General features: G+C 41.9%; 1 protein-coding gene across 1 annotated transcript in view; it reads left to right on the plus strand.

The window, feature by feature from the left end:
* The window catches only part of SNRPB2 (small nuclear ribonucleoprotein polypeptide B2), a 198,802-nt gene extending 177,301 nt beyond the window's left edge, over positions 1–21,501 (plus strand). The window contains exons 2-8 of the mRNA XM_032790463.2: positions 409–439; positions 1,502–1,589; positions 8,279–8,451; positions 12,584–12,724; positions 17,350–17,403; positions 18,972–19,060; positions 20,977–21,501. Coding sequence (XP_032646354.1) covers positions 1,526–1,589; positions 8,279–8,451; positions 12,584–12,724; positions 17,350–17,403; positions 18,972–19,060; positions 20,977–21,136 — 681 coding nt within the window. The 5' untranslated portion in view covers positions 409–439; positions 1,502–1,525 and the 3' untranslated portion in view covers positions 21,137–21,501. The remainder of the gene's footprint in view (positions 1–408; positions 440–1,501; positions 1,590–8,278; positions 8,452–12,583; positions 12,725–17,349; positions 17,404–18,971; positions 19,061–20,976) is intronic.

Genomic DNA, 21,501 nt, shown 5'->3' on the forward strand with positions numbered 1-21,501 from the left:
CTCCGTGGTAGCCCTAGCAGCGAGGCTGTGCAACGATGGGGCTGAAGGGGGGCGAGGCACAACAGGCTCTGGGCAGGCAGGGAGCAACGCCACCCATAGGACCCACCCGGAGACAGAGCCTTGGTCGGCAGCAGGCTCCTATTTGCCCTGACAGGGCCTTGGGGGTCTTGCTACACCCAACCCTTGCCCACGTGAGCCCCACAGGCACGTGTGGAAACACAAGAACAGCCATCGCGCTCAGGCCTCCCCCTGTTCTCCCGTCCAGCCCCTGTTAAGGCGCACACGTGCGCTGGGGGGAAGGGAGAAGAGCGCATCGATGATTGGGTGCGCGATATGTCGATTGTGCATAAGCTCGACTCTTCTGCCTGAGTACGTGAGGTCACGTGTCAGGGTGCGGCGTGCGGCGCTGGGAAGGCGCGCGGGCAGCGAGTGCAGCCGGGTGAGGGAAGGGTTTGTCTGCCCCTCTGCTGGGCGATGCTGCGCGGGAGACCCCGTGCCTGTGTCCGGGGAGGTATCTGGGGTTCTCCTCTTTGGGGGCAGGAGCGCTGAGCCTGCCTCGGCTGGCGGGCGGACAGGCTCATCCAGCCGCGGTCGGGATTGGCCCAGAATAGCTACGAGCTGTGAATTCCTCAGAGCCGAGTGTGGGGCAACGGGCCAAGGTGGCTGGGCGCGTGGGCGGGCTGCATGAGGGGGGCTGGCTGTGGTGTATGGGGGGTGTGTGGGAGGCGTGTGATGTGATATGGGCGGGTGTGTTGAGGGGGGGGGCTGCGCTTGGGGGGCGGGCTTGGGTGCAGGAGGAGGGCTGCGCTTGAGGGGCGCGGGCCTGTTGCAGGAGAGGGGGCCTGCGCTTGGACAGGGGCGGCGTGTGGTGCATTAGGGGCGGGGCTGCCGCTTGGAGGGCGGCTTGTGCAGGAGGGGGGCTGCCGCTGGCACGAGCGGGCTGTGATTTGGCAGAGGGGCCTGCCTTGGTGAGGGCGGGCTGTGTGCAGGGGGGGTGCGTTGAGGGCGGGCTGTGGTGCATGCAGGGCAGTTTTTGACATTGGGGGCTGCGCTTGGAGGAACTGACAGTTGGGGTCATGCAGTGTGGTGGGTCCGTGCGGGCGGTGGGGGGCATCGATGTTTATATATGAAGGTGATAGGGATGGTAAACACTTCAGAGTGTTATTGATGAAAAGGGCAGTGAAAGAGCTGTGTGGGGATGAACGTGGTACAACTCCTGCCCATGCAGAGCTTGGTTCTTTCCTTGTAGTAGGCCGTATCTTTCTGTACCTTGAGAGGTGGTGGACCTTTGTTAGTATATGAAAAATGTATAGCTTTAAAACCTGTGTACTAGAAATTGCTTCTTTTTCACTGTTGAGTGAGACAGTTGTGATCCTGTCTTATATAGGCTGATTCTGGCAACACCTGTTTGACCTAAACAAACAAAAACTCAATAATAATTATGAATTATCTTCATAAATGTGAATATTTTAACACATTGTGCTTGTTTCTTTTTTTCTAGGCTCTTGTATAAGCAAGTTAGAAGATGGATATCAGACCAAACCATACCATTTATATCAATAATATAAATGACAACATTAAAAAAGAGGGTATGAATAATTTAAAGTTCATGTTTTTCATCAGTGTGTTGGGAAAGCTGTCTGAGTAAAAATATACTATTCTGTCTTCTAGAAATACAATCTAGACATAAAATGCACTAGTAATCTTGTAATGTTAGCATGTTTGTGCTATGCCTAGCCCAATAGAATCCCAATCTGTTTTGATCTCTAGGTACTACTGTAATAAAATAAATAATTATAACCAAAGCAGTCAGAAGATATAAATTTAAGATCTCTATGCTTAACTACTGCCAAAGGGGAAGAAGTTAAAATTGGTAAATTCAGAACAAAGTGTAAGTCTTAATGCCTGTTTGGGTGGGTTTTTTTTTTAAACTTTCTGGCTTTCTTCTGTTAGGATCCAATTCTACAAACCCTTATGAATGTAAATAATTTTTGGTTGTGTGGGTAGTTCCACTGAATCTTGCGTTTATCTTCAGATGGAGACTCATGGCTCTAGTCTTGCAAACCCATATGTACATGAATAGTCTTTCATAATACAAGTGATTTTACTGACTTTATTGATACTGCAGTGCTTGTGAGTAGTCAGTTATCAGATCAGGCTCTGGTAGTGGTGATGGTCTGGATGTGATTTTCCGAGAGTGGTGATAAGTTCTTTTTTCATATACACACTCCCTGATGGGATGTAAACAGTGTGGAATTATTGTGTTACTAAACCCAGTGAAATAACAGTGGTAATTGGTTACCACCTGGGTTTCTATGTAATGGAACCTGGCAGCCAGGTGATGTGTTTTGGGATCCTCCATATGGATATGTATATTGGTATAAAAATGTAAATGAAACTAAAAGCATTTTAGAGTTGATAGCGACCAGTGTAACTAGTTACCATTATACATTCAGATTTAATACTGCTGTAAAGTGGTGTGCTAAATGTCTAAAAATTTAACTCCCAAAGATTGCCACACAGTAATGCAAGGATCAGAGAGTGGATTTAAAAAAAAAACAACCCTTAAACAAACATAGTGCAAGTCTCCATGGTTCTTAAATCCCCCAGTGGGATATTGAACATATTGATGTACGTCAGGAAAGCCAAGTAGGAAAAACTAGAGAAACAAGACAATGGGGACACACAATGTGTTGCCAAAAGCCAGTTAGAGAAACAGTCCTTAATATCGAGTAAAGGGTAAAAGTGGTCTGGTCAAGCATGCATGATCAGGAGAGATCTTAGAAATCTGCTTGCCACTGAAAACCACATAATTTGTGGGGGTTTTTACAGAGAAGTTTTAGTTTTGACATTTTGTAAAAATACTCAGTGGAACCCTGATTATCTGATCTTGCCCCAGAACCGATTAGATCGAACAATAGGTAGGACATTGGCTGTCAGCCTCGGGCAGCAGGGCTCTGGTTGTCAGCTTAAAAATTGTGATTATATCAATAAAACATTGTGTTCAACTGATACCTATTTATATTGTGGCTAGGAAAACTAAAGTTTAGCGTTTAATTTTAATTGTAGAAAAACACATTACTTAAAAAAAAAAAATTATTAAAAAAATCAAAAACTAGGATCCCTGGTCTTCGGTGTGTGAGAAGTGGTAATTAACTAATTACAAAAGAGAAATAACATGAAAATAGCAAGGGCAGCAAAAGTTATGCCCTTTTATGCATGCATATTGTATGAGTTGCATAAGATATGTGATAGTAATAACATTTCATTAGTTCTCTTCCAATCATCATAAATATGTAATTTTGATATGTATAATATGTTGGAGATTGTAAACGATAGAGCTTCATAGAAGAAATCCATTGTGATTGCTTGTGCCCCAGAGGGTAACTGGCCATTTCCTTTTTCTGTATGTGTCTGTCTTTTTTCCTTTAATAGTAATTGTAATCAAAAGGCATGCTTTAGGTTCAAATAAAGGTTTGAATTAGTAAACCTGAGTGTCTCAGACCTGAGCATGTAGCATTCTCGCAAAAGAAATACTCCAGGTTGTGAGGCACCTAACCATTACCTGCCCTTAGTGTGAAGCAGCCTTGTTTGGCCCTGCTATGGCTCAGCTCCATGAAACCAACTGCCTCTGGCAACACAAGCACTAACTTCCAGTGCCTCCACCAACCCCCCTGGCCACCGTGAAGGCCTTGCTCTCTCTGTATGTCTAGCTAGAGGCACACACCAAGCCCAAAGTCTTTGGAGTGTTCCCTGCAGTGTCTAGCCCGGGGTAGCGAATAGATGGACCATGGGCCAAATCCAGACCACCAGATGCTCTTGAACGGACTCTAATCTTTTTATTTTCTTATTGTGGGTTTTTTAAAAAAAAATTTCTGGAGTCTAGACTTGACTATATCTTGACCAAGAAATGTGGACCTTGACAAAAAATAGACTACCCCAATCTAGCCTCTTATCCATTGAACACTCACAAAATTACCAGGCCTGCTATTCCCCAGGGAACAGTACATCCCAGCTTGTAAAATTCAACAGAAGACCATCACTTTGCTTAACACCATAGACCTTAGATCAGTGATTTTTTTTTTGAACTTTTTTGCACTGGTTACCCCTTTCACACAGCAAGCCTCTGAGTGCGACCCCTCCCCCATAAATTAAAAACTTTTAAAAATATTTAACACTATTATAAATGCTGGAGATATAGCAGGGTTTAGGGAGTGGAGGCTGATAACTCGCAAACTCCCATGTAATAATCTCCAGTTTGAGAACCCCTGCCTTAGATATACTTCTGGTGTGTGTGTGGGGGAAATATATTTATTATCAGAGAACAAATTTGAGTAATAGTAAGAATATTGGAAACGGTTATTTATAAAACAAAATCATGACATGCTTTCTAGAGACTAATCTAACAAGTTACTCTCGTATCTAAAGAAGCTGATCTGACGCAGGATTTTCTCCAGTATTTTTAGCCAACCCTACTTGAGACCCCTTTTTTGTAGAGCAAGAGTGCTGTTCTTTTTCTTCCTCAGTGAAGGATGCATGGGTGTCTTTTCTGCCCCAAAATATAATAAAGCAAACACCTTTGATGTGCCCCTACTGTATTTCTCTTCCTTTTTAGTCTTCTGAAATTTTTTCTTACAATCCTTCGTTTGTATTCAGTGGTGATGTAGCTGGGTTGGTCCTGGGATATATTAGAGAGACAAGGAGAGTGAGTAATATGTTTATTGGAGCTGTTGGTGAGAGAGAGACAAGCTTTCAAGCCCTGCCAGAGCTCTTGTACATCTCCCAGACACTAACTAAGGCCAGGTCCTTACTACAGACCTATATTGGTAGAACTATGCTGCTCAAGCGTGTGAAAAATCAAATGCGTCTCCCATTGACATAGCTGTTGCCTCCACCAGTGAGTTGGATTAACTACGCTGACGGGAGAAGCTCTTACGTCAGTGTTCCTCGCTAAAGTGCTGTAGCACTGTACATGAAGACAAGCCCTAAGAGTGGCACAGCTAAATACAAGGTGGAACAGATGGTTTAGTATGAACAGTTAACATGTATCAAGAGACTGTTCAATGTAAAGTAACTCTTTAGCACCTCTTCAATCATAGGGGGGGAAAAGGAAGAGAAGGGGAGGCAGGTAGGGGAGTTGTCAATGGGTTATAGATTGTTGGAATAAGCCTAAATCCAGTGTCTTTATTCAGTCCATGATTTTTAGTGTCTAGCAAAGTTGTGAATTTAAGCTCCTGGGCTTGTCTTTTGAAAGTATGCAGGTTTCTTTTGAGGATAAGGTCAGAGTTTTCACAAAGTGTTCACCCACACATGACATGGTGTTTCTGTCTTTTATCATTTTTCTTTGTGAGCTCATTCAAGAGCCTAGTGATTGTCTAGTTTCACACACACAGTTGCGGTTGAGGCAGTTAGTGCACCAGAGAAGGTATACCACATGTTGTGATAGGTGTGTAGTGGGGGATATTGATCACTCTAGCGGTGGAGATATGTCTGAAGGTTTTGCATCTGTTGCTCTGACAGGGTCTGGTGCCACTTTGAGCTGGCATGCCCTTGTTTGTGGGGAGCTTGCTTCTGATGATAAGCTTGAAGAGGGTTCAGAAAAGTGTGTTTGTGTGTTTTTCTCCAGGATACGGTTCCCATAAAGCAGGGGTCAGCAACCTGCAGCATGCGAGCCGATTCTGAGCAGCACGCGGCTGCCTGCCACGGTCCTGGCCCTCAGTCCCACCGCTCTCCCCTGCAGGGGCAGGAGGCAGAAGCTTCGTTCTATGGCAGCCAAGCTTCCCCATCCCTTGCTTCTTTCCCCCAGCATGGTGCTTTCCTGCCCCGCCCCCTCTCCTTCCCTGTGCCAATCAGCTGATGACCCTAGCAAGGGGGAGGGGGAAGAGCAGCAGCATGCACACAGCTCTGTAGAGGACACAGAGAGAGGTAGGGACGGAGCCTTGGGGAAGGGGGTGGAACAGGGCATATCGCTTCCAGCCCCCTGCCTTGAGCCGCTCAGGGCAGGGGGCTGGGAGCACCTGTACGAGCCAAGCACCCCAGCCCTCTGCCCTGACCCCTCATACACACTCAGCTTTCTGCCCTGCAGTCCCCATACTCCCAGCCCTCTGCCCTGACCCTCAAACCCCTGCCCACATTCCTAGCCCTCTGCCCTGAACCCCTCCACTCCAACACACGCGCCCATCCCTCTGCCCTGCACCCCCACAGTCCGATCCCTCTGCCCTGACCTCCCCCCACACCCAGCCTTCTGCCCTACACCATCCACACACCCCAGCCTTCTGCCCTGACCCCCACCTCCCCACCTGCCAGGTCTGGGGTCCTGGCTGCAGACCCTGCTCAGCCTGCTGCTGGCCTAGGTGAACAGAACCTCAGGCTGGCAACGAGCTGAGCAGGCTGGCGGTGTAAGATCAGCATTTTAATTTAATTTTAAATGATGCTTCTTAAACATTTGGAAAACCTTGTTTAGTTTACATGCAATAGTTTAGTTATATAATATAGACTTATAGAAAGAGACCTCCTAAAAATGTTAAAATATATTACCGGCACATGAAACCTTAAATTAGAGTGAATAAAGGAAGACTAGGCACACCACTTCTGAAAGGTTGCTGACCCTTGCCATAAAGTGTGGGTTGTAGTTGTTTGATACCCTGTATGGGTTCAAGTGTGGGGTGCTAGGTGGCAAGTAGGGGTGTACAGTGAGAGGGGGTTTTATATCTGTATTGAAGCAGATTCTCTTGGGGTGTTTGGGTAGCCCATTATATGATGCTATCTGCTTCTCTGGTGGAGCATCCTTGTTTGAAGGTGGTTCTGAGAGTGTTCAGATATATGTTCTGGACTCTTCTTGGAGCATATTCTGTGATATCTGAGTGCCTGGCTGTAGGTAACAGATTTTTTTGGTGTATTTGGGGTGCTTACACACACCATTCCATGACATCTATATTTTCACAATATCGATGACCAGTTTGACACTAGCTTTCATTTGACATCCCATCTGACATCCTTAAGTGAATCAGAATATACATACCAGAATCAGGAGATTCTTGTAATCCTTTGTACCTCCTTGCCAGTTGACACTGAGGTTCTTGTGTCACCTTGCAGTTCTATACAACGCGCACTACATGATGGTGAGTCTGAATGTTCCAGTGGGCAAATTAAGCATAGCTTTCATTTATAGCACACACTATATATTCCCAATAAACCAAAAGGTTGGCATTGTGGAAAATACTCGGTTATACTCTTTGAAGAGTAAAACTGCAAATTGTATTTAGACTACAGCTTTTATACCTACATCTTTTCATTACCGTAGTGTACAGGAGAGCATTCCTTTTAAAGGGAGACTTTCATGACATAACTTTAGGAGAATCTTCACACAAAAATCAATTTATATGGCCATATGTATCTGATTTCTTGGTCTGTGCTTGCAGATATTGTCTCTAAGAGTGTTTTTCTTCCTGCTTCTCTTGCATGACTTGTTATGGTCCCTAAAGTAATATGATTGATGTCAGATAATTTCTCTTTACCTTAGTTGAAACGAAAAACATTAAAGAGTCATGATGAGCTGATACTGTCAGACTTCAGCAATGACAAAACAACATACTTCAGCAACTGAAGTATCAAATATCGGGGGTAGCCGTGTTAGTCTGTATCCACAAAAAACAACAAGGAATCTGGTAGCACCTTAAAGAATAAGAGTTATTTGGGCATAAGCTTTCGTGGGTAAAAAAACAAAAACAAACCCTCACTTATTCAGATGCATGGAGCGAAAGTACTGTATTGCCTCACTGTTCTTGCATTTAAGATACATAGAATAAGTGTTCAGTGCAGGGGGATGAACATAGGTGAATTGGATATGTTTAAGGCCAGACTTTGCACCTACTTTTAAGACTGTCTTAAGATAATGAAAATGATTGACTGTCACAATTCAGTGGGATGGGCTGATGATCCAGAAAGCCTATTCCAATTCACGTTTAATTCTTGAAAAAACTGGTTAAGCAAGACAGCATTAAGAGATTTTTTCCATGTCACCTGCCTTACTTTAATTAATAATGTGCTTGAATCAGGAATAATAAGAAAAAGAGCACACATCACTTACTACCCTAATATGAGTGGTATGGCTTTGGTTTATAGCTTTGGCTCTGACTTTATATGAGTAAAGTAGAGTAGCATGTTATATGTATATTTCAGAGTTGTAACTTCCTGTTTGAGAATAGGATAACTTTTATAAAAGCACAGTGACATGTCCAACCTATATGCAGTAATGGCTTTTCTATGCTTTCAACAGAACTGAAGAGATCCTTGTATGCGCTGTTCTCACAGTTTGGTCATGTAGTAGACATTGTGGCTTTAAAGACGATGAAAATGAGAGGACAGGCCTTTGTCATATTTAAAGAACTTGGATCGTCCACCAATGCTTTGAGACAGTTACAAGGTTTTCCATTTTACGGCAAACCAATGGTAAGTCAGTCTCTCTCTCTCTCTTTATGGCACTAGGACAGTACAGTATTTTGCAACTGGGAATCCAGATTGTCTTTTTCTATCTAGGGTGTGTCTGTTTTTCATTATGTCATGTTTTTCTCTGAACATATATATTCATGCATATTTGAGGGGCAATATGCTTAGCTTTCAGATAAGACTGCTTTATTCCAACATCATACTACTTTACATTTATAAATTAGTCTAAATTTTGTATGTTTTCTAAATAAAGGCTTTCAATAATTTTTCTATGGTGAAGTAAAAATGTGTGACATTTAAATGCCTCTAGTTTGCCTTTTTGTTTTTTGTCTTTGTGTAAGTCAAGTTTTTGTAGTGATGCCATAACATTTGGCTGCATTCACTTATGTTGAAGTTAAGTATTTTTAATTGTTCAATCTTGTCATAGTATTTCTACTTAATAATGAATATTGCTAATACTGAAAATGTTACCCTCTTCAGGATTACAAAATAGAGTTCAGAACAATTTATATGCGATGATAATGCTAGATTCTGAATTGCCTTATACAGCAAGTATTTACACATTGTATAACTATGCACATGAGTAGTCTTATTGACTTCAGTGGCTTTGTGTGTGAGAGCGCATTTTTCCTACGTTGGTGAGCCTAGAAATCTTGATTTGCATGCGTCTTCCACATATTTTTTTGTAGTATGGAGAAACACATAAACAAGGAAACTCTGTACAGAGACATTTTAATATAGTAAACACAAACAGTTGTTTTTGCTGTGTGTGGAATACTTTCCAATAGCTTGCCACTCTGTCTGCATCCACCTTGTCCATAGGTGAGAGAGAACCAGTAAAACTCATCTGTGCTTGGTGAGGGAATAGCCAGATACTTATGAAATTTTATAGTCTAGCAGAAAAAACAGATGCGTAGACACCTGTGGTACAGCTCTGAATTCTCAAAACTAAAAAGATAAAAGATCTAAAAGAGATACTTCAGCTGAACAGGATGGATGAACACTTCACTTCAAAAATTCCTGTGATGAGAAATGCTTCAATGCTGATGACGGGTTCTGCTCAATAGCTATCCAGAGCTCTGTGGACCAATGCATGTTCATTTTCATCATCTGAGTCAGATGCCAGCAGAAAGTTTTATTTTCTCTTTTGGTGGTTCAGATTGTTTCTTCATCAGAGTGTTGCTTTTTTAAGGCTTTAGACCATATTTTCCACATTTCATCCTCCTCAGATTTTGGAAGGCACTTCAGATTCTTAAACCTCAGGTCTTGCTATCTTTAGAAATCTCCTATGGGTTTCTTCTCTCACTGCAGATTTTACAAAACTCAGACTGTTTTTAAATCAAACAACATATGCTGGGTCATCCTCTGAGACCACCCATAACATGAAATATATGGCAGAATGTGGGTAAACCATGGAGCGAGGAGACATACAATTATTCCCCATGGAGTTTAGTCACAAATGTAATTAACACATTAACGCGTATCATCAGCATGGAAGTAGGTCCTGTGGAATGGTGGTCAAAGCATGAAGGGGCATATGGATGTTGAGCATATTTGGCATGTAAATACCTTGCAACTCTGGCTACATCAGTGTAGTGCAAATGGCTGTAATCACTTTCATATGACATTGTAAATAAGAATTGGGCAGCATTATCTCCTGTAAATGTAAAGTAAACTTGTTTGTCTTAGTGATTGGCTGAACAGAAAGTAGGACTGAGTGGACTTGTAGGTGCTACAGTTTTACATTGTTTTGTTTTTTGAGTGTAGTAGCTGTTTTTTAGAAACATTCTGCATATGGAAGAGCAACTTACAAGTATTGGAGTTCAATCTCTATCTTGTATGAGGTGTATTTTTCAATTCTCTATTTCTTTATATTTATTACAAATACTTTCACAGTAAGAGATAAAAAGTGAGCACTGTACACTATGTATTGTGTTGTAATTGAAACAAATATTTGAAAATGTAGAACAAATCTAAATTATATTTATAATTGTAAATTGGTATTCAATTGTTCAACAGCGTGATTAAAACTGTAATTAATCATGATTAATTTTTTGATTTGTTTTGCGTTATTCTCGAGTTAACTGTCACCAGAAAGTGAGAACAGGCATTTGCATGGTACTTTTGTAGCCAGCATTGCAAGGTATTTACGTGCCAGATATGCTAAACATTTGATGCCCCTTCATGCTTTGACCACCATTCCAGAGGACATGGTTTCATGCTGATGACACTTTTTTAAAAAAAACCAGCAAAAAAAGTTTAGTTAAACTTGTGACTGAACTCTTTGGGGAGAATTATGTCCCCTGCTCTTTTTTACCTGCATTTTGCCATACGTTTCATGTTATAGGAGTCTCAGATGATAACCCAGCACATGTTGTTCATTTTAAGAACACTTTCACTGCAGATCTCACAAAATGCAAAGAAGATACCAATGTGAGATTTCTAAAGATAGCTATAGCACTTGACCCAGGTTTAAGAATCTGAAGTGTCTTCCAAAATCTGAGAGGGACAAGGTGTGGTGCATGCTTTCAGAAGTTGTAAAAGAGCAACACTCGGGTGCGGAAACTACAGAACCCGAACCACCAGCAGAAGGTTGATTCTTCTTTTTGGTTGTATCTGACTAAGATAATGAAAATGAACATGCATCAGTCCGCACTGCTTTGGATTGTTATCAAGTGGAACCCATCATCAGCATGGACGCATGTCCTCTGTAATGGTGGTTGAAGCATGGAGGGACATATGAATCTTTATCGCATTTGGCATGTAAATAGCCAGCGTCACAAGCTACAACAATGCCATGAAAATGCATATTCTCACTTTCGGGTGACATTGTAAACAAGAAACAGGCAGCATTATCTCCTGTAAATGTAAACAAACTTGTTTGAGCGATTGGCTGAAGTAGGGCTAAGTGGAATTCTAAAACTTCAGAGCCCACATTTTGTGTTTGAGTGCAGTTATGTAATAAAATTCTACATTTGTAAGTTGCACACTCACAACAAAGATTGCACTACAGTACTTGTATGAGGTGAATTGAAAAATACTATTTTTACATCGCAAATATTTGTAATAAAAATAATATACACTTTGATTTCAATTAGAACACAGAATACAATATATATGAAAAGGTAGAAAAAATAAAAACCCAAAATATTTAATACATTTCAATTGGTATTCTATTTAACAGCACAATTAAAACTGCGATTAATCACAATTTTTTGAGTTAATCGTGTGAGTTTAAGTGATTGGCAGCTCTAGTCTTTTTTATAATTACTTTTCCAAGTACTTGCTTTGATTGCCAGAGGGGTGTTCAGTATTTTGGAATGGGATGGGAACTGGTCTACATAACTTCCTCTCTTCTATGCAGTCATCACATGAACCATCTCTCTACTAAAATGGTATTGATTCCACCTTTCTCTTGCACCTTTTTCAATGTCTTGCATCCTCAGTGGTGGTTTTGCCTCCCTTTTACTGCCTCTGCTGCTAGTTTCTTGCCTCAAGAGTTTCCTCGCCTTGATTACTGGCAATAAAAGTTATGTCATAGTGACTGTCTCCTTCCAGTTGCTCTAATCCAGTGGTTCTCAGCATGCAGCCTGTGGGCTGCTTGCAGCCCAGTCAGCATACAGCTGCAGCCCATGTGACATTCTGAGGGCCATATAGGCAGTACTGCATGTGGCCACAATGGTAAATAAGTTGAGAACTACTGCTCTAATCCAAGCCTGGGGATATGAATTTGAACTGATTGCAGCATAGTAGCTTTCATATAAAAGAGAATGTCCTATAGTTCACACTATTCCTGTATTTCATTCTTATTCTTTTTTGTTTCCTTAAAGTTCCACTGTGACTAGTTTATAAACCTTTTTGGATACTCTTTTTAAGCATTTATTTAAAAACATCCTTTTCAGCTGAGTCATTTAACCATCCTCCATCAACCTCTTCTATCTTTTGCATGTTTTAAACAAAAGACGGTTGGTGAAATCAGCGTATTCTGTGGGTAGTTTCTATTAGTGAAGTTTTTAATGTAAGAAATTCTTGTAGGAATTCCAGGGTCTGCTAGGTGTTTTGGGGCCTTAATGAGGCTAGTGCAAGCTGTTCAACATAGTGAAATATAAAATATTCTGCTTTCTTTTTTAAACAGCGTATTCAGTATGCAAAAACAGATTCTGATGTGATTTCCAAAATGCGCGGTACATTTGCTGACAAGGAAAAGAGGAAAGAAAAGAAAAAGGCTAAATCCCTGGAGCAGTCGGCTAATGCAGCAAATAAAAAACTCGGTCAGGTAAGTGGACTCTGTAAACCAAAACAAGATTCCTGACTTGTAGAACAAGATTGAAGGTTTTTTTCTGCATGGAACAAACTCCTTTAATGTAATAGTTACCTATAGTTTTAACAAGGAGGATTGTATTTTTGGGGGAATGTATGTAAGAGACTAATTCTGGCCTTTCCCTCGGTCTGTTGGCAGCCCCTTGGGTTGTCAAAAAATGCATGATGGCGATGGCAGCCTTCCTTGGAAGGCAAGGCGTTTGGTCTACCCTTACCTCGACGACTGGTTGGTCCAAGGCCCAGATGAAAGCCAGCATCAGTCTGGTCCAATCTACCTTCTGAGTCCTGGGCTGTTGGTAAATAAGCAAAAGTAAACTTGTCATCCCAATACAGAGGATAGAATTTATTGGTGCAATGCTCGATTCTATCTAAGCCAGAGTCTTCCTCGCAGAGACTAGCGTCTAGACAATGTTGGCTCTGATATCAAAGGTCAAGGCCAACCTTGTCATGAGGCAAAAACAGGCTGTCAAACTTTTTAGGTCACATTTACGTGGTACAGCATGCAAGACTTCACATCAGATCCCCTTCAGGTTTGGCTGGCCTCAGTGTACTTGGCTGGACTCAATGCTTACAGTTCCTGCCCCAGTCCTTGCCCCTCTCGACTGGTGGAGGGATCCCTGATCAGGGGGTGTGGCTGTTCCCTATGTCACTCCTCAACCAGCAGTATCCCTAATTTCAGACATGTCCAGTCTAGGTTGGGGGCTTACTTCAAGCACCTTGGGGCCTGTTCTCCCAGGAGTAGCTCTTCTTGCATATATACGTTGGAGCTCAGAGCGGCCCGCCTAGTGTGCCAGGTGTTTTTACCGCAGAACGGAGTCAGAATTATATGAGTGCTCATGGACAACATGGCAGCCACGTTTTACATCAACGGAGAGGAGTGCGTTGCGCCACCCTGTCAAGAGGCCATTCGTCTGTGGGACTTTCGAGTAAAACCCTCCATCCACCTTGAAGCTTCCTACCTTCCGGGAGCCTGGAACGCTCTGTGAGATCATCTCAGCAGATCTTTCTTCTCTCGCCATGAGTGGTCTCTTCACCCTGGCATAACCATATCCATCTTCCAGCTGGGGTGTTTGCTCATGTAGACCTGTTTGTAACCAAGCAGAACAGGAAATGTCAGCAGTTTTGTTCTCTGCGTGGTCACAGCCCGGGTGCTCTCTCAGATGCCTTCCTACTCCTGTAGACAAAGCTTCTGTTCTACGCATTTTCCTCCTCATTCCTCTGGTACACAAGGTCCTTCTGAAAGTCAAGCAAGATAAAGCAAGGGTTATTCTTATTAGCCCCTGCATAGCTGCATCAGCACTAGTTCGGCACACTACTGGATCTGTAAGTAGCAACCCTATTGCTGCTCCTGCCCCTCCCAGACATGATCTTGCAAGATCATGGCTGTTGGCTCCACCTGAACCTCAAGGCCCTCCATCTGACTGCATGGATGATCCATGGTTGAATCCAGCAGTGATGGCCTGTTCTAGCAAGACCTGGCGGACTTGTTCTGGTAGTAGGAAACCATCTACTACAGTGACTTACTTAGCCAAGTAGAATCGTTTCTCGGTGTGGTCTTCCCAGTGAGGCCTCTCACCAGCTCAGTCACTTCTCCCAGTCAGTACTAGAATACCTGCTTTATCTGAAACAGGGCCTAGCCATTTCATCGGTCAAGGTGCATCTAATAGCAATGTCAGCCTTCTATCCTCTCATGGACAGTAGGTTGGTCTTCTCACACGAGATGTCCATTCACTTCAAGAGATTAGGGAGACTTTGCCCTCAAATTCGTGAACCTATCTCACCCTAAACCTTGTCCTGTCAAGACTCCTGGGCCTGCCCTTAGAGCCTCTGGCATCGTGCCCTCTGTTGTATCTCTTATGGAAGGTCACCTTTCCTGGTAGCAGTTACCTTAGCCAGAAGGATCTCAAATCAGGACCCTTACGTTAGAGAACACTGTATACAGGGGTTCTAAGGACAAGGTTCAATTGTGCCCCCACCCAGCGTTCTTCCCAAAGGTGGTTCTGCCATTTCATAGTAACCAGGCTATTTTCCTGCCTGTTTTCTTCCCAAAACTGCACAAGAATATGGAGGAGCGGTGTCTCCTGGCCTTTTACATTGAGAGAACCAAACTGTTCCATAAATCTACATAGCTCTTGTTGTTGTCAGTAGCAGACAGGATGAAAGGCCTAATGGTTTCGGTCCAGATGGTTTTTCATACTGGATTACTTCCTGCATTCATAGGGCAGATATGAGCAGGCAGGTGTCCCACCTTCTGTCATCTTGACAGCCCATTCATGAGAGCTCAGGCTTCATGAGTGGTGGTTCTGGCTCAGATCCCAATCCAAGACATACGTAGAGCAGAGACCTGGTCATCGGTACATATGTTCTCCTCCCACTAGCAGGCTAGGGATGACACCAAGTTTGCAACCCAGCTCTACCAATCTGCATGTCCATGAACTCCAAGCCCACCTCTGCAGGTAACGTTTGGGAGTCACCTAATGGGGGATAGAAATGATCAAACATTTGGGGGGGGGGGGAGGGCAGTTACTAACCTTTCTGTAACTGTTTTCTCTGAGATTTGTTGCTCATGTCCATTCCATGACCCACCCTTTTGCCTCTCTGTCAGAGTTAGCCAGTAAGAAGGAAGTGAGAAGGTGCAGGACAAGCTGGACCCCTCATACCAGTGCATAGTCAGATCAACAATGTAACAATCAAAATTCTTTATCTCCTGATATAGAAAACAAATAACAAGTAATTTCTCCCCAACTACCCTAAAATTGGGTCCAACTCCGATTACATAAATATGTCTAGATGATCATGACGGTCTCTTCTGGGCTTAAAGTCTGAGTTTATAAGCAGCAGTAGTACTGGCAGTACCCAAAACATAGTCTGCGGACTGCTAGTGATCCCTAGACCTCTTCCTAGTGGTCTGTGGAGAAGTGGCTGGTCACATGGTGCTGCTTGTCTTCTGTTTCTCTCAGCTGGAAAGTAAGATATCTGAGAGAAGACAAAATGAAGTGTAACTTTTTTTTTTTTTTTTTTTCTTATCAAAGATCAGCAAGTGATTTCTGAAAAGTAAAAATACACACATACTTCCACAGTATTACTCTGCAGTGTGTAATAGTTGCACCTAAGGCCTATGCAATAGCAAATGGGAGGGGAGCTGGTCCATGCAATCGCAGATGGGAATGGAGTTGGCCCATAAGATATTATCTCCATTGAAAGGTGGTCTGCACTGGAGAAGTTGACTAATGCCTGTATAATAGAAAACACCAGCATTAAGAATAAACAGTAAATTCTGTATGTCAAGGTTTTTTCCCCCACTTTGAACTTTAGGGTACAAACGTAGGGACCTGCATGGACACTTCTAAGCCTGATTACTAGCTTAGATCTGGTAACACTGCCACCACCCAGCACTTCAGTGTCTGGGGCACTTTCTGTCCCCCCAAAACTTTCCCCTCCCTGGGTTGACTTAAGGGACTTCACCAATTCCCTGGTGAACACAGATCCAAACCCCTTGGATCTTAAAACAAGGAGAAATCAATCAGGTTCTTAAAAAGAAAGCTTTTAATTAACGAAAGAAAAGGTAAAAATTATCTCTGTAAAATCAGGGTGGAAAATGCTTTACAGGGTCATCAGATTCCTATAGACCGGAGGGGGTTCCCCCCCAGCCTTACGTTCAAAGTTACAGCAAACAGAGGTAAAATCCTTGCAGCAAAAAGAAACATTCTCAAGTTGAGAAAACAAACATAAGACTCTCACACCTTGCCTGGCTAATTACTTACAAGTTTGAAACATGAGAGACTGATTCAGAAAGATCTGGAGAGCCTGGATGTACGTCTGGTCTCTTAGTCCCAAGAGCGAACAACAACAACACAAAGAGCACAAACAAAGACTTCCCTCCACCAAGATTTGAAAGTATCTTGTCCCCCTATTGGTCCTCTGTGCAGGTGTCAGCTAGGTTTACTGTTCCTTTTTAACCCTTTACAGGTAAGAGACATTAACCCTTAACTCTCTGTTTATGACGCTGTAGGTAGGAGTTTTGGTAGGTGTTGTAGAGCTATTGTTGCCTTAACTTCACCACCACTTTGAAATCACTTAAAGAACTCAAATACTGATTTTGAATTTGTGTTGGAGGAGTCTATGTGGATTTATCTGTTCCTCAGTCAGAAAGCACGTAGTGCTGTCTTCAACAGAGCCATGTTTAGAAACACCTCTAAAATTGCCTTTCCCTGTCTGTGGAATCCACCTTTTTCAGGAGGCAGATGGAATACAATAATTTGCCATATCTACTGATTCACTTTAGAATCTATTCCAACCTAATGGCTGTGAATTCTCCAGCAGTCTGGTGGGGCTTTAAAACCCAGTGGCTTCATGTTTCCTACCAGCAACTATTCTACAAACTGTGAACGGTCCATGGACCACAGTTTAGGAAACAGTGCCTTAAGATTGAAGGGTTTTTAGGATTAAGATGCTCTCTCAGGCTCCTTGAAAACCAAACTGGTATGGATATGTGCTTTCAAACTGAAAATTATAGAAAACTTTTCAGTACTGATCTTTTTGGTAAAATCATGTTTTTTCTAACTGTGCATAATCTCCCAGGGAACAACACAGAATTCTTTGAATGTCCAAGGGACTTCGTCACAGAATCAACAGGTAATTCTTATTAGTTTGTTTATGCCTGCCATTACATTTTCTGTTTGAGAATTAGCAGGAAGAGAGAGCACTAAACAAACATCATTTAATATTTGTATTATACAATAGAACTCCAGTATTTAAAAAAAGCGTATTTGACTAGTTTAGAATTGTTTTAAATTGGACTTTGGTGGGGAATTTCTGCAGTATATAGAAAGAGTTCATTGTACATGCTCTGAATTTTATTATATCCTGCCCCCTTAACTGACATGTATGGAGAGACAGCTGCTATTATAAACTTCAGGCCTGATTTTTAGTTTTTTCCCAGCTTCTTTATTTCACAATTCCCGTGACATAAAGGGGTCAGAAACAGCATCTGGAGAATATCCCCAGTATATGGGATTTTATTGGATGCCGTAGAACTGTCAGAACACCTATATGTTGTTCTCTGGATAGTCCCCTAATGTAGAGAGTGTATTGGAGAATAGAGGAAGTGTGGCCAGAGCACCCCCAGATGACCTCGGGCAGCTGTATGTATTTGAGCTGCCTCAAGGCTGCTCTCATAGATTGAGAGTTGAGTAGGCCCCTTAACGTGGCCACAAATTTAAAGAAGCCAGAAAATTGCGTAAAGCTATTTTTGTGCTATTCTCCCCCCCCACCCCCCATTTCTTGTGCCAATTGTAAGAATCGAGAATTGGACCCAGTGTCTTTGTGGGAACAAACAGACAGCTGCCTGAGTTCATCTAGGTGATCTGGCAGTTGAGACTAGCTGGAGCACAGCATGCTCCGGACCCAGCGTCTGTGTGAGAATTGTCCCCTCTCTGCTGTTGAGGAATTTTATATCTTCATAAGAAGCATGGCCAGAAAAGTGTGTCGGACAATACTGAATGTTCAGGTCTCTGTGCAGCCTTCTCCCTTCATAGTTGATGACTTTGTAACTAGTTGTAATACCTGGCTTATTCTTCTCAGCTGAAGGGAATTACCTAATTATACTAAAGCCAAGTAAAGTAGAGAGACTTTGCTGATCCCTGACATTGAGACACCTCCCTATTCACTTGAGAAGGTACTGAACTGCTATATGCAAAGCATCAGCAAATCTGTCTATAGCACTGAATATTCAGTAAGCCATTGAAGCCATGTCAGGAAGTATACATATCTTCAAATAGAATGGTTACTCCCTCGACTTCACTACAGCACGCTGTTCAAAGCTGGTAGATTCTATGGAAGTGACAACTGATGTGGTCAACTATCTTTTTAGATATTTATACCTTTTTTAAAATTAGCAGTTCTACATGCTTACAGTGAATGAATTTGAAATACCTCTGTCCCCCAGCTTACTGCATCTCTTGATATTATACTAATAATAGACTAACACTGATAGCAGAGAAAATGGACCAATTAAATGTACTAAAGGGATTGTGAAAGATGCAGTTCAGCCAATCAGTGACTGAAGTCTAAACCAGTCTTATGAGGAACATTAACAGTACGTTAGTTTCTTTCCAGTAGTTTCAGTGGAAGTATAAAGAAAGTAGATGAGCGCTACTTATATTTTGCATGACTTGTTGAATTATGTTCTTCTGTTGTTGTAGGTGCCTGATAATCCACCAAACTATATACTCTTCCTTAATAACTTGCCAGAAGAGACAAATGAGATGATGCTGTCTATGCTATTTAATCAGTAAGTTGTGTGTATAACATTTTTTCTCCTTTCATTCTCCATTATATGCGCGCGTGCACACATTTTTCCTCAGCCCTTACCTGTAGGGGATACTTAAAAATATGAAAGTTTCAGTCTTAGATCCATTTAATCCTTGGCCTTACTGCTGAAAATACAGCCATGTAAATTGTGGTGGCTCTTTAATATGAACACCTGCCCATTAGGAACTAGAGAGACAAGGTGGATGAGGTAATATCTTTTATTGGACCAGCTTCTCTTGGTGAGAGGGACAAGTTTTCAGGTCAGACCTGAAGAAGAGCTCTGTATAGGCCCGAAAGCTTGTGTCCCTCACCAGTAGCAGTTGGTCCAATAAAAGATATTACCTCATCCACCTTGTCGCTAATATCCTGGGACCCACACAGCTACAACAGCACTGCATACAGCATTAGGAACTAGCTCAAGTCACGTAGACCATCTACACCTATCAGATGGTTATAACTTGCAACCAATCTGGATTAGAGTTCAAGCTAGTGATTTTGCAGTGAAAGACTCCAGTCACAGAAATGACTACAGAATGTATAGGATTTTAAGTCAATCTCAAACTTTTGGAAGCTCAGCTCTCCCTTTGGGAAGATGAAACCCACTTTCATCCTCCTTGCAACCATCATTTGGTTTTTAAGGTCCACTTATCTTACTAGATGCATATTCCTCATCCTGACTAGTCTTTCATGTAGTCCCAGGAATATACAACCCACTGTCTTTGGCATGTGATAGAGCTTCATAATATGATCCTCCTCCTTTCTTATACAATAAATATCAACATTTTAAACTGTCATTGGTATCTGAGTTAGCATTCAGTGAAATTAATAGGGAATTTCACATCTTGGTGCTCTTATTTCAGGCTCTCTGCAAACACAGACAGATGTTGCTGCATCATTTTAATTTGCTTCTTGTTTTGAAGGCTTTCTTTGCAACCATAACAGCTAAACACTTCATTTAAAAAAAGCTGAGACAATTGAAAGTATTGTACGTGCTTTCTGACACTTGGGGTGTGCTCGAAACTTTGTTTTGCTCATGAATAATTTGTCTGTTTTCCATTCTCACTTCTTATAGTGACAGTGTTTGTTTCTTCTTCCTCCTGAATTTCCTCACTCTCTACATTACTTAAATGGCTACATGAATTTACTCCATCTGCTCAGAAAATTCCTAAATCAATCTCAACCCAGTAGTGAAAGTTTCAGCAATTAAGGGACAATTTACAGTTATAAGCACTTGCAATGGAGTTATAATCTATATGAAATTGTAGTGGTGATCTTTTGCTGTACTGTGTTCCAGGAAGAGAAAATGTTACTTAAATAACATTAAAGTATTAATCCACTATAGCAGTGATACTCCACATATGCTGCTTTGGGCCTGGATATGTAGCTCTTGGGGAATCTTTGAATTTCAGTGGAATCATTCTTGGTCTCATCCAATGCAGCATAGGGATTGAAGAGAATAGAAATACCACGTTCCCTCAGGTGAAGCAGGAGAGTGGGGAGGAGATGGGGGGTGGGAAATCCCTCCTGGGATCCCTGTGTCATGGGGAGAGAGACCATCAAATGGAGCTATCAGAATAGTATGACATCCTGACTTTGCTTGCTTGATGTTTTTGCCATAATGCCCCACACATAATGGAGCAATGACCATGTAACCTCATGCTGCTGCAGATATGACAACTGCAGTGTGGAGAATGAGTTTCTCTCCCACTTCATTCACTAATCAAGTAGCTTTTCATTTCCTTAAAGATGAGAACTACTGTGCTACTTTTAAATGTTACTAGTAGTGACTGTTATAGTATTGGGTGCTTATGATAAGGCTTAACAGTTGCTTGAGAGATTTACCGTCGGATATAATCAAAGTCATTTTATCTGGCTGACTTCTCCTTTATTTTAAAGGTTCCCTGGCTTCAAAGAAGTACGTTTAGTGCCTGGGAGACATGACATTGCTTTTGTGGAGTTTGAAAATGAAGGACAGGCGGGAGCTGCTCGTGATGCTCTCCAAGGGTTCAAGATTACTCCATCCCATGCAATGAAAATCACTTATGCTAAGAAATAACCATGGATGTTATCTTAAAAGGACTGTTTTGTATAACATACCACCTTTTTGGCCAACTAAAATTTTATTTTCTTGAAGAGTAAGGAGACATTTGTGTAAAACTGTAAGAGTTACTCAAGTAGGACAACTGTAGATTTCCACATCTGGTGGATAGAATTTCAGCACAGCAAGTTACTAACTTGGTAAAAATAAATGCTATTTTTATTTTGTTGAAGCTATAGTTTTGCATCTGTTTTATTGGCTAACAGTTTTCCTATTAATGTTTCACTGTCTCAGACTGTGTTTTTTAAAAAGCATAACTTTGGAACAAGAATGATGGAGACAGGAATACCAATATGTTTGGATTAAATACAGCATCATATTTA

This window comes from Chelonoidis abingdonii, chromosome 3 (genome assembly GCF_003597395.2).
Source record: "Chelonoidis abingdonii isolate Lonesome George chromosome 3, CheloAbing_2.0, whole genome shotgun sequence".
NCBI classification, from domain to species: domain Eukaryota; kingdom Metazoa; phylum Chordata; order Testudines; family Testudinidae; genus Chelonoidis; species Chelonoidis abingdonii.